The sequence below is a fragment of the Penicillium coprophilum genome (assembly GCF_028826855.1).
Source record: "Penicillium coprophilum strain IBT 35676 chromosome Unknown utg000006l_segment0_segment0, whole genome shotgun sequence".
In the NCBI taxonomy this organism is placed as follows: Eukaryota; Fungi; Ascomycota; class Eurotiomycetes; order Eurotiales; family Aspergillaceae; genus Penicillium; species Penicillium coprophilum.
The window spans coordinates 2,466,191-2,481,680 of record NW_026622725.1 but is presented as its reverse complement, the minus strand read 5'-3'; the positions used below and the strand labels follow the sequence as shown (position 1 = coordinate 2,481,680).

At 48.3% G+C, this 15,490-nt stretch overlaps 6 protein-coding genes across 6 annotated transcripts, besides 1 other annotated feature; 4 read left to right on the top strand and 2 right to left on the bottom strand.

Annotated features, from left to right (window-relative positions):
• Positions 1–1,384: 1,384 nt before the first annotated feature.
• On the top strand, positions 1,385–2,440 carry N7500_009906 (uncharacterized protein; the record flags this gene model as incomplete). The annotated part of the gene is made up of 1 exon (XM_056681044.1): positions 1,385–2,440. The coding sequence occupies one exon, from the start codon at positions 1,385–1,387 to the stop codon at positions 2,438–2,440; it is 1,056 nt and encodes a 351-aa protein (XP_056528426.1).
• Positions 2,441–2,696: 256 nt separating this feature from the next.
• Positions 2,697–4,422, bottom strand: sld2 (the record flags this gene model as incomplete). Its single annotated transcript, XM_056681043.1, has 2 exons — positions 2,697–4,201; positions 4,272–4,422. The coding sequence occupies 2 exons, from the start codon at positions 4,420–4,422 to the stop codon at positions 2,697–2,699; spliced, it is 1,656 nt and encodes a 551-aa protein (XP_056528425.1).
• A 312-nt stretch (positions 4,423–4,734) lies between these two features.
• Positions 4,735–4,764: a sequence feature (Short protein (N7500_009904, KAJ5154465.1) was converted to a misc_feature.).
• Positions 4,765–7,092: 2,328 nt separating this feature from the next.
• On the top strand, positions 7,093–8,268 carry N7500_009903 (uncharacterized protein; the record flags this gene model as incomplete). The annotated part of the gene is made up of 1 exon (XM_056681042.1): positions 7,093–8,268. The coding sequence occupies one exon, from the start codon at positions 7,093–7,095 to the stop codon at positions 8,266–8,268; it is 1,176 nt and encodes a 391-aa protein (XP_056528424.1).
• Positions 8,269–8,538: 270 nt separating this feature from the next.
• On the top strand, positions 8,539–10,151 carry N7500_009902 (Peptidase S12 Pab87-related C-terminal; the record flags this gene model as incomplete). Its single annotated transcript, XM_056681041.1, has 2 exons — positions 8,539–8,667; positions 8,715–10,151. The coding sequence occupies 2 exons, from the start codon at positions 8,539–8,541 to the stop codon at positions 10,149–10,151; spliced, it is 1,566 nt and encodes a 521-aa protein (XP_056528423.1).
• Positions 10,152–10,313: 162 nt separating this feature from the next.
• On the bottom strand, positions 10,314–11,250 carry N7500_009901 (sucrase/ferredoxin-like domain-containing protein; the record flags this gene model as incomplete). The annotated part of the gene is given in 3 exon segments (XM_056681040.1): positions 10,314–10,904; positions 10,955–11,071; positions 11,083–11,250. The coding sequence occupies 3 exon segments, from the start codon at positions 11,248–11,250 to the stop codon at positions 10,314–10,316; spliced, it is 876 nt and encodes a 291-aa protein (XP_056528422.1).
• A 1,311-nt stretch (positions 11,251–12,561) lies between these two features.
• On the top strand, positions 12,562–15,246 carry N7500_009900 (putative C6 transcription factor; the record flags this gene model as incomplete). The annotated part of the gene is made up of 4 exons (XM_056681039.1): positions 12,562–13,269; positions 13,361–14,639; positions 14,698–15,113; positions 15,172–15,246. The coding sequence occupies 4 exons, from the start codon at positions 12,562–12,564 to the stop codon at positions 15,244–15,246; spliced, it is 2,478 nt and encodes an 825-aa protein (XP_056528421.1).
• Positions 15,247–15,490: the final 244 nt, after the last annotated feature.

Sequence of the window (15,490 nt, the reverse complement as noted above, 5' to 3'; positions counted from 1 at the left end):
TCTCTTTCTTCCTGACTATAGATCTGATCTTTATATATACACTAACACTGGTATCTCTTGAGATTAGTTGGCTTGATGGTTGTTCCCCTTCTCCAGAATATATATCAAGCACAATTGGAGGATCAATTCAAGGTTGAGGACCTTCTCGAGGACATTTTCAAAAGTCCTGGGTGAGGAAATGAAATTGAAGAAATCTGGTGGATTGAACCACCTATAGACAGGATTCGGAGAGTTAAAGCAATCACACAGGTACTGCCAATCCGATTGGGCCCAATCCTCGAGCCATTTCGCTAATAGATGGCTACGTTGATCAAGGATTTCCCTCCTCACAGCTCAGGCATATGTAGCTTCCGATGGCACTGATATGTAAATCACCATGAAGCTCATTGCAGACATTTTCGAGATTATTCAGTGCATTTTCGAGCGTTGGAGAGCGCCGAGAATCTCTTCATTGTCCATTGCCTACTAATTGCAGACCCTGTGGCGAAGGTCGCGTCCCTCCCCGCAGGGGCTCTTGTTCTGCAGTGATACAAGTTTTCAATATTGCTGTAGTCAATGCATCGGCATCTGACAAAGTGAATGGTGGGATTCGTCACTAAACTTATTGTGGCTGGCTGAGTAGACCTCCCCGTCTGCCCGCAGGTTGTATACTACCGCAGGTTGTATACTATGCAAATAGGCGCGTAGCCATCCGGTCTCGGCGTCTCGAAAACCCTGCTCATGGGACCTTGATCTTGATCTTGCACCAGCAGGCAACTTGTTCCCATGTACCTCTAGAAGTTGGCGGACTTATTTTCCGTCTGCTACACAATGACACTTTTTATTGAGCTCAGACGGTGTTATTTTATCCTAACATTTCCTGCCAGGTAGAATGATACATACTAAACGTCAACACAGGACTTTGATAAATCGTCGATGAAGAGAAACCCTCATCCCTAAGACTTGACTCATGCAGCTACACTAAATCAATCCAACGTGGTGGTATTGCCACTAAGCCTACCTTTCGGTTAATGACTTGTTTCAAGGTCACACGCTGCACCTGCAGTCCCTCAAGTCCTATCTATCTCCTTACCTGGAACTCAATACATGCCACTGGCAAGATTCGAAAGACTCACCTATTTCTTCAATTATATATCAAGAATACACGTTTAATGAGCTTCGATCATATGGCGCATATGCTTTCAGCCGATCCTACCCTCGATATAATCTTGTGCTTCCCCATCTGTTGATCCTAGATTTGCCACCGGGCGAATGTTACTGTACTAATGGGGAGTAGGATATATGGATCAACAGAAAGCTCATTCCTTTTCGTGTTTTGAAGACTGGCATCGGCATTTATAAAAGTAGTACAGTCCTGAGTTGAGTATTATCGGTCAAATCAACAATGAATCCGCCAGGTCCCATGCCCAACGGAGTCCCCCATCCACAACAGAGTGACCGCATGGATCAGACATGCGAAGGCCATTCTCAGTCGCGGGATGACCTCAATGTACTCAACCAACTCCAATCAGCCGACTTTTACAGGGCGGTGGCCAAGATCCTGGAATTTCGAACGATATATATGCAAGAAAAACGAATCTTCATCAAAGGGGAAGCACTCATTCCAGTCTTGCAGGGACTCGGCGCAAGACATGATGATTTCGAACACATGAGACTCATCAGCGACCTTCTCGGCAAAGATCCCACCGTAGATTATCGGACCATTGGGTTGGGCCAGTTTGCTCTCGATCCGGAGAAATGTGAGGCAATGCGACTGGAGGACCAGGTCTTCGCTCTCACAGAGGAGGAAAACTACAAGCGTAATGACTTAGGATTCGTTTGGGATTTTCCACCTCTGAGCTCTGAATTCCAGCATAACACCGTTGTCCAAGCACTGTTTGTATTCAAGTCGATCATGATGCAAAGGTTCCCCGTGGACCGGCGCCAGGGGCTGGACTATGATAGTGATAGCTGGATCTGTAATTGTTTCAATGTCCGCACCTTCACTAAGAATGACATCCAGCGTCATCCCGCCCTGGAAGGGGTGCATGAAGATGGCGGGGATCACACAATGACAGTACTCTTGCACTCTGAGAACCTTCGCAAAGACAGTGGAGTCACGCTGTTTCATGATAATAGCGAGACCACAGGGATCTCGGGGTATGAAGCCGAACCTGGTCTCATCGTCGACCGATTTCAGCACCGCCACTATTTGGATACCTTGATGTTTGCTGACAACAGCTACAAGCACAGTGTGTCTCCTGTGCATCAATCTCGCGAGGAAAATCGTGCCGTTCGAGATATGCTGGTCCTCATCACTCGGAAGCCTAAGCTGCCCGGGCATCCCTCAAAAATCATGGACTCAATGGGACCGAACCGACGAATCCCATTGCGGTTTCCGCTATGGCTACCTGGGTCCTCGCATATCCCGATAAAGACTGAGAGGGTGGATCTGGGTTAAAAAAGCGAGTCTTGCGAGGGACATGTGTCCACAAGAACGGGCTTCAAATTTGTTGCGACGCCAGCGACATTTTGGTAGTTGGATCTGATCGGTAGTTGGAGACGTACTATTGTTCGGGATTGTTTCAGCATTTGATACATAGTTCTTGGTCTGAGTGATGATACGCTATGAATTTCTCAAATGACATGCTATGTATGCTAAATATGAATGTATGAATGTAGTCGTTAATTCATGAAAGAGCAGAGCTGTCCGGTTTTTACTTCCGGCGAAAACGGCCTCTACCCCGCGAGGAACCTCTGTTGATGCTTATTGATCGATAATTCGCATGAGCCTCGGGTTTGATCTTCCGGGCACGAGGTTTCTTTGATTCAGCAGTCTCGGAAGGCTTTTTCGGAGGTTTTCCTAGGGGTTGTTGTTCATCAGGCTTCGAGGCAGACGAAACAGCTTCCTTGATTCTCTCCGAGAAACTCTTCGGTCTAGCCACGGGCTTTGGTTGTTCTCCGAATTCGGGATCCTCATCCGAGTCCGGATCAAACTCAGCCTCAGTGTCAAGCTCGGGCTCCGACATGGAATGAAGTGAAGCAGCCTCGTCTGCCCGCTCTATATCACTTGAGACATCATCCCAGCTGTCGTTGGTAGCAGGTGGTTGCTGCGTCTCCGGAACTGCTACAAGGTCGTCCTCGTGTTCCCAGTCCTCCTCCATCGCAGGAGCTGGGTTTGGTTTAGGCTTTGGTTGATGAATCACTGGCCTCATGATCACCCTTCGGGTTGTCCGCTTCTGACCCTTCTTCTTGTATTTTCGGTTCATGTCTGGCCCTTGACTGTCCTCAACTTGGAGCTTGGCGGCTTCTTCCGCTTCCGCCTCTTCCTCCATCTCGCGCATCACATCCCAGTCGTCGTCCATGCGATCCTCCTCCATGTCTCGCAGTCCTTGGACCAAGTGCGTTAACCCCTTACTGGCAAATCTTTGCGGCTTGCGTGAAACAATAGGACTGAGTCCTGGAACATCAGGCATTGCGCTAGGTGGCGGATAGCGACCGGAGTTAGAGCGACGGAGGAAAGATGGTGTCCCAGACTGCGCTTCTTGTGGTGATATTTCAGGCGCAGGGTTCAGCGAATTCTTTTTCTGTGCATCTGCATTATCCTCTGCTTCTACTATGGCGGCATAACGCATTGTCGTCGGTGTTGCGAATAAATTTGCAAGATAGAACTGCTTGGTTTCAGACGCAGGGGTCCGCGCAAGTCTGGGGGTCTCATGCTGAGCTTCTTCTTCCGGGTCTTCGGGAATTGTGTTCACAGGTCTTCGTTTGGATGGTGTTTGGAACGTGGCTGTTAGGTTATTCGTTTGCCTTGTGGCAGAAGGCGTTCCACTACTCCCACCAGATTCAGATAGCATATCGAATAGCCCTAATGTCTTTCCGTCACGCTGAGGCGTAGGCCCGATTGCGACTTTGAATGGCGAGGGTGCTGGTAATCCTTGTCGATGTGTGCTGGGACTAAAGAGTCTGCGAAGAGTCGACGGCGAGTCATACGGATCTAGTTGCGCCGGGTGTTGCTTGGTGCGATTGTTGGATGGCGTCGCAAAGAGTCCTCTGGATGATTTGCGGGGTGTGACTTGAAGAAATGCACCATCCTGACTGGGGGGAGATGCATGTTTCCGCTTTTTTGAGTGACTATCATAGGGCTCTGGTCGACTATTTTCGCGACGGCGTAGGGATGCCTCAAGAGCCTTGAGGCGACTGTATTCCTTGTATTTAGCAGCTAGTGCATCGAAGAAAATTTGGAATTAGTAATTCTGTGATTTTAAATATCATATCGCAAAAGATCTTACCGATATCTGCGTTTTGTTTGATGTCATCGCGTCCAGCTTTGCGGCCCCCATTGGCCGACGCGAAGGCTTTCTCCCATGTTTTCAATTCTGCACGCACATTGACAGCTTGGGCGCCAATTTCAGCACTGGAATTCAGAACGTTGTCGGCCATTGTTGCATTGCACGTGTTATGAGACAACCTGAGAGAAGGGTAGTCTGGCCGTAAATAGATCGATGCGCGTCACGCGACGCGACCTAATTAACCTAAATCAGATCAAAGTGGTAGGCGGTCTGATATTGCAACGGCTATGTGCAATGCATTTAGCCCGAGTAGACAGGCGGTATGTTTCTGCCAGAAAGTGAGGTGATATTGAACTTCACAAATAGATATTTCGCCCTCGGGGCCTACTGTAGACTGAAAATATACAGGGAAGATTAACATTACCCCTGCACTGAGGATGATACGCAATCAAAGAGAAGCTCCCTACTTTTTTTTCTTCCTTTGACGTCCCATGTCGAGGTCCTACAGTGTGGGGGTTGAGAGCTGTATAAGTTCGATATAATTGGTCCTACGACATAAGATGTCACGTGAGCTTTCACGTGGGGGGACCCCCATTTATGCATGCCCTTACAACATATTGTCGTACTCCGTGCTCCGTATGTAGTACATAACAACGCAGTACTGGGCACCACCTGGGCATTTTGTCTGATCTTATTAGAGCTTTCAATGGTCCACTTACTAACTACGTGCATTGCTCTTTTGAGTGATTGAAAAGTATCCGGTATTGCTCCATTGGGCGTTCGAGTAATCTTACCGACGTAATTGCTATCCACCTATCTTTGTCCGGACCAGGGAATGACCCCGTCCGATCTACATGTATAGGTATCAAATTATTATGATTTACTGACCCTTATTGCAAACCATACACTATCTGGGACTTCTATCTGTGCGGCGAGAAATACCTCTCCAGGCTCTCCCAATACTGAATGCACCGTCTGTTCCCAAATACGTGCGCTTTCCTTTAGTAAAACAGAACCCCATTGCAATAAACAGCATCACCACAAAGACTAAAACTGCCCAGTTTGTTGTGACAACACTGGGAGATGGCTTCCCAGGAAGAAAGAAGAACACTGTAGTGACACAGCAATAGATGAGCCCAACCCAATTGACCACAGGGCGTAGGCGCCTAGGAAAAAATGGTCTCAGTGGAAGATCAGATATTCCAAAAGCCACAACCACAGATATGGGTAGTGCATATGATACAGTCAAAGCAATTGTGGAAACACTGACTACTGCTTCTACGGCAGCCTCTGTAGATAAGTATAAAACGGCAAATCATCTGTTAACTATAAATTGCACTTACTTTTGTATTGGGTCGCTACTGTCCCATCGTATCTTTCTCTATTTATTTATCACAATAGTTCCTACACTAAAGATTCCAAGTACTGTACAAAAATGGCCGCCATGCCAGCTCAACATATCCTGCCATCCCGGTGGAGGACCCAACCGTACTAACTAGACGACTATATATCATCTAAAACTGTGCCAACGGAGTCAGAAATTATAATTATTGGAGCCAGAATATTGAGCGTACGAGTTGCGCATCAATCTAAAAACAGTATACATATCTCAAAACAGTATAAAGATCCAAACCAGCACAAGCGTCCATGTTGGAGGCGCGTTAAGCATGCTCCAGGGCAACAGATCGAAACGTCAAGTCACCAACTCTTAGTTATTGTTTCTTATCACAAATAACAAAATGGAACTCGGCGATTATCTAAAGCCAGAGCCGTATAGCTTTATCGGTTAGCTTACCGCGGAGTACGGCCTAGAACTAGCTAAAAAGGTAGCTGAAGTTCAGCGATCTCACGTTGATACAATTAGTAACCTTATGAAATTGGAGAAGATTGATTGCGATCTTCTCATTGCAAAGGCAATCTATGTTCAAATGAATCCCAAAGGATGCAGAAAAGTCAAATCTGCTAAATGTGTCAGCTTCTTCGAGCAAAGAGAAGCGGAACTAGCACGCGTTTCTAATAAAGAAAGTCATCGGAATAAATTACTAATAAATTGTCGATAGAGCTCTCGTGTCAAGGGAGCACAAGTAAGCTATGAAGCAGGCCATATCTGGCCTTACAAATTAGTCCTCCGCATCATTGACCGTTGTGTTGAACAAGGAGCAGAACATCATACGCACAGTCCAGCAAGAACGTCTCAACGACCAATGATAACTCTGGTCAATATATTTTTGACACACCGCGGGGTGCTATCAAAATATAACACATTTTTTTCGTCAGCAATGCCTACATATCAGGTGTTCATCCCATATATGCAGACAAAAATGTCCCAGAATCAGCAAGTTCCCATAGAAAGTTTGAATGGGTCATTTGTTTTGGTCAAACTTCGCACTAAAACCTAGATCTCGGATATCCCCCGGAGCCTCTTACCAGTAAGAATTCAGGGGAAGATAAGCATAACGTACCTTGCACGTGGAGGTCACATGATGTCATGTGACCCTCCCCGCACTTCTTATCAGTTGTCTCCGTTTCCTCGGTTATTCGACTTCGTCGAACGCTTGATAACTCCCATTTTTGTCTCTTCGTATTGTACCGCAATGAGAGCCGTACAGATATGCCCCCAAAACGTGAGCGTACAGTTCAAGGCTCGTGTTGGCCCTGCAAACACCGCCGGGTGAAGTGTGATCTTGGGAAGCCCTTTTGCCAGAGATGTGTTTCATCTGGGGCAAAGTGCTGTTACGACAAGCTTTTGATCAGATGGAAAAAGACTCCACCGACAACTAAAAGCTTGATCATGTCCCAACCTCCATTTATGAGCCTCAATATGCACTTAACAGAAAAGTCCTTGGCCATTGGGGACCTCAAGGCCCTTGAATACTTTCAATTCGCTGTATGGCCTCTTTTCACCACTGCGGCTCATCCTTGCCCACCACCCATACCTCTCGCCATGGAATGTCAGCCGGTACTTCTGGCTGTATGTGAGTTGGCCGAGGCGCATCGCACACTGCGGGACAAGGCTGGGAGTAACACGGTCACCGCACCATTTGATAAAAGAATGAGCTGCCTGGCTTCAGTCAGGGAGCAGCTTCGAACCAATAATTCCAATAATGCATCACTTTCGCCCCTGCTGATCGCAGTCTTTCTGCTCTATTTTCTGGACGGGTTTATTGAATGTGGTCATCCATCTGCCTCGACAGCAAGTCACCACGTGGGCGTCCAAGCGATTGTTGATCACCTTGGAGGCTTTACAGCTCTTATCAACATGGGTCAGAAGGACATCACTATGTTGCTATCAGAGTTTGCATCTACAGACCTGACAAAGGCTCTGCTGGACGACCGAGCTCCTTGCTTTCCTGCTGAAATCTGGACACAGATAGAACACGGGACAGTGTGGTGGGACCAGGAAACCTATAACGGAACGACACTTGCATCAGTATTTCGAATACTTGCAGAAATGTCACTGTATCGCCAGCAGATCAGAACAGACCCGGAGACATTTGCAATGGAAGTGGTACAAGCTTTTGAGCGGTGTCTACAGCCGTCATTCCAGACTCTCAACCTTGACCACATGGAAAATTCCAATGCCTACACTGTGCATGAATCGACGCTTGAACCAAGGATGCAGGCTGATTCCTTCACGCGTGCTTTTCAACACAGTGCACTCGTCTACCTATACCGAGCAATCTGTGGCCTTCCACCGAGGCATTGTTTGGTGCAACAGCATGTTCAGTCCTGTGTGGAGTGCATCAAAAGCATCTCGCCTCTTTCTAAGGCCCATAACTGTATAATATTCCCATTGTACGTCATGGGCGCCCACACTTTCCTACCAGATCAGCAGGCCTTTGTTTTGGAGAGACTTGATTTCATATACAAATACTTACGCTTCAACGCTGTACTGTTGGTCCGCACAGCGTTGGAGGATTTATGGAAGTCACCGCGGCATAATGGGGACTGGTGTGACATGTTTAGATCTCTAGGTGAACACGTGCTTGTGATCTAGCTAGAGCTGTAATTACTATGAGCGTTGAAGCGAATACCATGCATTAATGACATCCCGTCAGCCTGTTAGGCTGACGGTTGATTTAAGACTTGAGGCTGTCAGAAATTCCAATATAGGCTTAGTTCCAATGACCTCGGACCCTCCCCCAGTCCAGAGTCTTGAATGTGCGGGGGGTGAGATTGTTCGGAATGTCTCTGCCTAGTATCAACGACACTGATAGAACCAGGCCCTAGCGACCTCTTCCATCATCATCCTCTTTTTCTTTTGACAATGGCCATGTCCTGCGAGCAGTCCCCGTTCGATGACGAGTTTGATGCTCTTGTGAAAGAGCAATTAGAAAAATGGAAAGTCCCCGGCTTGAGTATCTCGATTCTTCATGGCCCCAATACATACACTAAGGTAAGTCCATTAATTTACTTGATGTATCAGATACTCACGGGATACAGGCATATGGAAAGGCGGAACTGCCAAATCCCAGCACAGATCGACCACAACGGGACATGACAACCGACGCGTTGTTCTCAACATGTAGCACCACCAAGGCTTTCACAGGTGCTGCGACCTCCATGGCAATCAAGGACAGCAAGATCACCAAGTCCCCAATCGACTGGGACACGCCCGTGTCTTCTCTAATCCCAGATGACTTTATCCTGGAGAACGACTACGCTACCAAGAATACGACTCTTGAAGATGCCCTATCGCATCGATCAGGTATACCGGAGTATAACTGGACCTCGGTTCTATACCCAAAGACGGGCGAAACATCACGCTCCATAGTTCGCGCGATGCGATACATGCCCCTCGCGACACCACCGCGCACCAAATACCACTACAGCAATCACATGTTCATTGCCATATCGCATGCGTTGGAGCAACACACCGGCGAAAATCTGGGAGCGTTCATGAAGAAACGCATCTGGGACCCGCTTGGTATGAGCGAAACGTTTTTCTCGCCAAACGAAGCAAAGGCAAACCCATTGACCGCCGCAAAACTTGTGCAAGCATACGACTGGGTTCCCACGAGGGAAGGCGGAACGTTCATTCCACGGCCACATAATGACTGGGCAGCTAACAGTGGTGCTGGTGCTATCGTCAGCAACGTTCTCGATTACAGCCGTTGGATACGGGAGTTGATTGAAAAAGCTGGGCCGTTGAAAGGGCACGACTGCTTGACATATCCGCGGACGATATACTTTCAGGATGATGACTTGAGTCTGCCGGCTCCGTATCATGGGTACGCGCTCGGGTGGGTCGTGGATAACTACCGCGGTCAGCATTTGTATAGCCATGCCGGTGGCTGGCCTGGCTACGGAACCTGGGTGGGCTTCGTCCCTGAGAAGGATTTTGGATTTGTGGTCATGGGCAATTCCTCTTCGGCTCGATATGCTGCGTTTAGATTGATCACTTATCTTTTGGACAGGCGACTTGGTCTATCTGATGATCCGAAATACGAGCAGCAGATCGATGCTTGCATTGCAAGACAAACCAAGACATGGGACTCAAGTCATAAAAATGAGGATATGGAGGACTCAAAGGAACGGTTGTTCCCTTCTTTACCCAACCCGCCAATCCCATGTGCCTTGCATATATCTAAATATGCTGGAACATACAAAAACTCCATGGGTTTGACTATTAGAATTGAATTCATGAGTCATAGACTCATGGCTGACCTGCGGGATCGAGTCATTCCATGTGAACTTTCCATTGTTCATGCAAGCGGAGAACATTTCGTGGGCCGCATCCATAATTCAGGACTCAATTTGTTGCCGCCCTTCCCAGTGGAATTTTATATTGATGCTACCGGTGTGGTGAAAAGAGTTGGACTCCTTTTGGAACCCGCTTTGAAAGGAGAAAAGGTCTGGTTTGATCGGTGTGACTCCTAGGTTTTGTGCTGCTATACAAGAGACAAGAGACCGAGCGGTATCTAATACATACTACGGATCATTCCATTTTTGCCCAAAAACTTCAGCGCGTGATACTTTCCTCGTTATTAAAGTGTTAAAGATTGCCCTTTAAAACCAAAGCCAGGACTCCATTATCTCCAATCACCAACTCGTCAACCCTTTCACTCGATCAAACCCACCCCTCAGCTGTGTCTCAGGATGCACAACCTTCCCCTGTAGAATAGTGTACTTAACAATTCCTTCACAATGCTCAGGGCGTACCCGCGCAAGCCAAATCATCTGTTGATCCTTCTTGCGATAGATCAAAACATTCGCAGAAAATTTGTGCCCGCCGACATGCGACACAAAGAAAATGCCCGCCCCGCCAGGCCGAGAGTCATCCGCATCCCGGTCCAGCCCCAGCGGACGGAGTTGCCGCTCCATCTCACGCTTAATGAGTGGCGCTGTAATACCACAGCGCGCGTCTCGGCGTCCGTGCGAGCATAGTAGGATCACGTAGTCAAGTTCACAGGGTCGAGCGCTCATTCCATTGACGGGAGAGATAGTGCCGTTTCCATTTTGATGATCGATAGGGTGGTCAATGAATCTGGCTATTAGGTCTGGAACGTCTGTCTGTGTGACGGAGTCGACGTATGTGAATGATGGTAGAATCAGGACTGTCGTGCCCTGGTCAGAATTGTCCGTGGTTGGCTGTTCTGGACGAGTGATATTTGATGCCGAGACTTTTATGTGCTAGATCGGGTGTTATTGAAGGTAGGCTAGATGTGAAGTTTCAAGCTTACGCCGTGGTCTGACTTCGCCCCATCGAATGATTCCATCAAACTTCCTTTTATATTTTCGACATTCTTTTCCTTCCAGTCAGATTGGCCCGTTGCTACGAGAACATGGACTTGAAATTCCTTGATTTGACCATAGAGAGCTCTTGAGGTCTCGACTTTGACTTTGATGGGAATTGAGTTGTGCAGTCTGCGCAGTCTTTTAAACATTCGGGGCCGTCCTCTTTAGGATCCACTTTGGGAAAGAGGTAGTCGTTAGCGCTGGTGCCCATGCGGCCCAAGGAAAGCAAGGAGCGTAGCATGATCGAAGCTTGCTTGATATATGTAGACAAGGTCAAAATTTGCAAGTTGGGTTCAGGTTTTGGGTGTTTTGTAGTTGAGGTTTGAGATCAGGAGTTGAGATATATGTGTACGCCAAAGTAACTCCGAGGTATATGCCGAGCCCGGTCGAAAAGCCCGAACTCCGAGCCGATGCGCTATCTCCAGACCCGGATCTTTTTAGGGCTGATGCTAAGTGGAGATACATTAAGGGACCCCGTTTGATCCTCGGGCGTACATACTCCGTAGTTTTCCTTTAGCCTAATGCGGAGAGCTGCAGCTAACATCCATCTGATCTGCATCTCCCACGTGGAATCACCAAGCCTGAGGTACACGTCACATCTTGCTATCCTTAGGCTATGGCAATTAGCCATTGATGAGTGTACCGTCTAGGCTGTCAGATCCGCGCGCAGAAATCCACTCGATATCAACCCACGCTTTGACCACGTCTTTGAAAAACATATACTATTCGTGATATCGCGAGACAAAACGGTATCAAGACTGTCACCTATGATTCTTGTATGCTGTATGGATCCAAAATCTCGTTCAAAGGGCGATGAAATTACGAGGACATTGGCTGTTGAAGTAGGCAGCACTCTGTTGTGACTGACTTTTAAGACAAGATGTCGATTTGCAGGCTCAAATAGGATGATTTTGTGAGTGACAATCAATATGACAAACGTTTACCTAGTATTATATGGTTACCTGTAGGATCCTGGCGAGCAAAGAAGGACTTGGGTCCCATAAACGCGTATAACCTCCCGGCGGTGCTGAGTATCTTGATTCGGAACCAGAGTCACATCGGGGATTATCGTGTGCGCATGTCATTGCCTGGAGGTTGCCAAGACATGCAGTTGCCCATTGTCAATGCTTGGATATTTTCCGGTACAACATGAGCCTTCAAAGATGATCGATTCCGAAGTGTGAAGGACAGGATGATATACCCGTGTCAATGCATTGAAACCCGTATAGTGACACTTTCGCCCGGTTTGGGTGTGTTCATGATATCGAGACTAATATTTTGGCCATTCGAAAAATAGATGCGACAGAGTATGTGCACGATATCCCGAAGAAATAGAAAGAGAAGAGAAATGTCAATGCAAAAACAAGACGAAACTAAAAAAAACAAGAAAATTGAAAAAAACCACGCGACGTCGGTCAGACTTTCCGCATTGGGCCGGCCCACGGGCGCAGAGCGGGACCACGTAAGCCGGGGCTGAGCCAATTCCCAGAACTTCCCACACATCTCGGACGTAAGAACTCTCCTAAGTATAACCCGAGTCTTCAACACCGAGATGGATGTAGGGAATGCCCAGCCCGACCGCGTGCGCAAGCGTCGCCGCCGCACAATGGCGTGCACGCAGTGTCGCACGCGCAAGTTACGATGTGATCGCGAATATCCCACTTGCAGTCGCTGTTTAAAGAGCAGAACCCCGAGCAAATGCACATATGAGGATGGCTTCTTATGGCAGCAGCCAAGCACTGTCGCGACTACTGCATTTGTCGCCGACCAAAGATCTACAGGGTCTATGCCTGCAGATACCCCGATTGACACACCTCCAGACTCGGGAATACCAACTGTGTCAACCCGGACGGAGCCTTTCCCAGCGAGCGAACCTCCACGCATGGCTATGGCTGGTAGCCCAATGCATCATGATTACCATGGCCTTACGGGGCATGCTCTTGCACCGCCTTACAGAGGTCGACCACACGACAGAGAGCGAAAGGACTGCTTTTTGGAAACCGTTCTCGGTGCTCCGAAGGCTGCTGTCAATCAGGAACCTTATGTGAACATGGGCTTACAGCGTCCCAAACGCCCGGCGCCTGCATCAGAGCAAGATATGCAAGCACCATCGCGGGTCGTTTATGCGCATCTTGACGAAGAAGAGGACCCGCTGTCACCTACGGACCAGCTAGACCTTGCTCCTCGCATGATGATGAGGGGCCAGGAAACTAAAACGCGCTTTAGCGGATCAGGCATCTTTGCTAGTCTAGTTGCACAGGTCTGCACCTACCCCATTTTCCTTCCCCCATCTGCTCTTTCGATTCCAATTGTCAATGGCAATCAAAATACAGAGGCTGACATGTTCGTAGTTTCCGGATATAAGATCGTTTGCAGAAGAGATCAGACTTTCTACTCCGATTTTCGCGCAACTTCAGCCAGATCTGAGGAGGGTCAAACGCGGGCTATTCAAACTCATGGTGCTCAATCGACCCTTCCCTGACCCCACGACGGCTTCGTTAATTAACATGCTGCCGTCGCGCGGCGTGGTTGATGAACTGATTGGGTTGTATATCACTTATATCGAGTCCACTCACCGCATTCTCCATGTTCCATCCTTCTTACGAGAGCTTGAACAATTCTGGGCCATGTTAGATAGTCCAGCCTCAATATCTGCTGCCTTTACAGTTCAGGTACTGTTGGTCCTTGCCTGCGCATGGAACCTCGCGGATTTTGCTAGTCTGCAGTCAAAAAGTGTGGGCGAACTCAAGTGCCAGTCGGCAATGGAATGGACGCTGCATGCAGAAAAATGGATCGAGAATCTTCACACTAAGCGCCCGGAGATCACATCAATGCGGCTGTCTGTTTTATTAATTTTGGCGCGCAACTCCCACGGGATGAAACGCAGCCAAGCTTGGCTCACTACAAGTACATTGGTCAAGCAAGCAATGATGGCAGGATACCATCGCGATCCGAGCCGGTACGCACGGATCTCTGTATTCAACAAAGAGATGCGACGGCGGCTGTGGACAACCATTGTGGAACTGGACCTGCAGATTGCTCTTGACCGAGGAATGCCACCGTCAGTCCAAAGCTTTGACTATGATGCGGCTCCGGGGCTGAACATTTTCGACGACGAAATTCACGAAAATAGCACCGAGGTTCCCAAAAGCCGACCACTGGGCGAAGTTACCGACTCGTCATTCCAGTCTATCCTAAGCCGTTCGCTACCTCTGCGCCTTCAGGCTTGTTCTCTCATGCACTCTCCACGAATCAACTGTCGATATGAGGATATCCAGCGCCTGGATGGTGAGCTCAACCGACATCTCTCTCGAATTCCTGCGTGGGTGACAGTAGATTCCAACGACATTACCACCCAACACAAAGTAATACTTTGGAAAGGGTTGATTGAGACTAAACTCTCGCAGACTTTACTATCTGTCCACACCCCTTTCGCCATTGAAGCCCGACGAGAATCACTATTTGCCTCCTCTGCGCGTACTCGCATGGATGCCGCCACCAGAATATTGACCACCCAGCGCCGGCTACACGAGATCTCGCGAACGCTGTCGCTATGTATGCTTGGCGAATGGACTATTCATGCCTATATTTCCATCTGCCAATTGCTACACACAACCGAATGCGACACCTGTCAGTCTTCCCCGAGATTTGATACCTTCTTATGAGAGTACTAACATACCTTTTACAGCTGCCCCCTCTTATCCCATCTCCTCGACCTTCATTCTCCACAATATACCCGGAGTCCCCGAATCGCTCCTATCACTCGTAGAAACAGCCTTGATCGCCTTGGAAGAGCGTTCCCTTTTGGTGACCAAGGGAGCCAAAGACTATTATTTCCTATCAACGATCGCCGCACTAGTCAAAGCCCGACTCTGGCCGGCACAAGCACCTATGTATAAGCAGCAGGTCGTCGAACGAGTACTGTCATTTGCGCAGATTCTCTTCTCTCGGCACATGAACTGCGATCACCTCGGCGACAAAGGGGTAGGTAATTTCAAAAACAACCAGCTAGCTGCGTTCATGGCCGCTCCAATAATGGTGCCTGTGATGCAGCCCGAATTCGATCCCAATGGGATGCTTCCGCCACCGCAACCTGGCGCGTTAGTGAGTCACATGCTCTCTTTGGTTCTCGCTCTTTTTCGCGCTAATCATGAATTTCCAGCGGCCTGATGAATTCGATCCTTTCTTGGAGATCTTCGATTGGGAGGATCTGACAAGTATGACGTTCCCCTGTTGACCCGAGCAGATGGAGCATTTTTTTATACGGACACTGTACGATATACGCCTCGACTGGATCTGCTACGCCCCTACCCCTTGTACATATTTGAGCTCATGGAATACCCAGTAAATATCAAGAAATCTAGTCGCAATGCGGTCATTCATATTTCGTTGCGTAATCATGAATGTTGTCATTTAGCCGGGTCCACCATGAGATCATGATCGGGGAGATCAACATTGACGGCACGCAAGGGAGGTCGAAC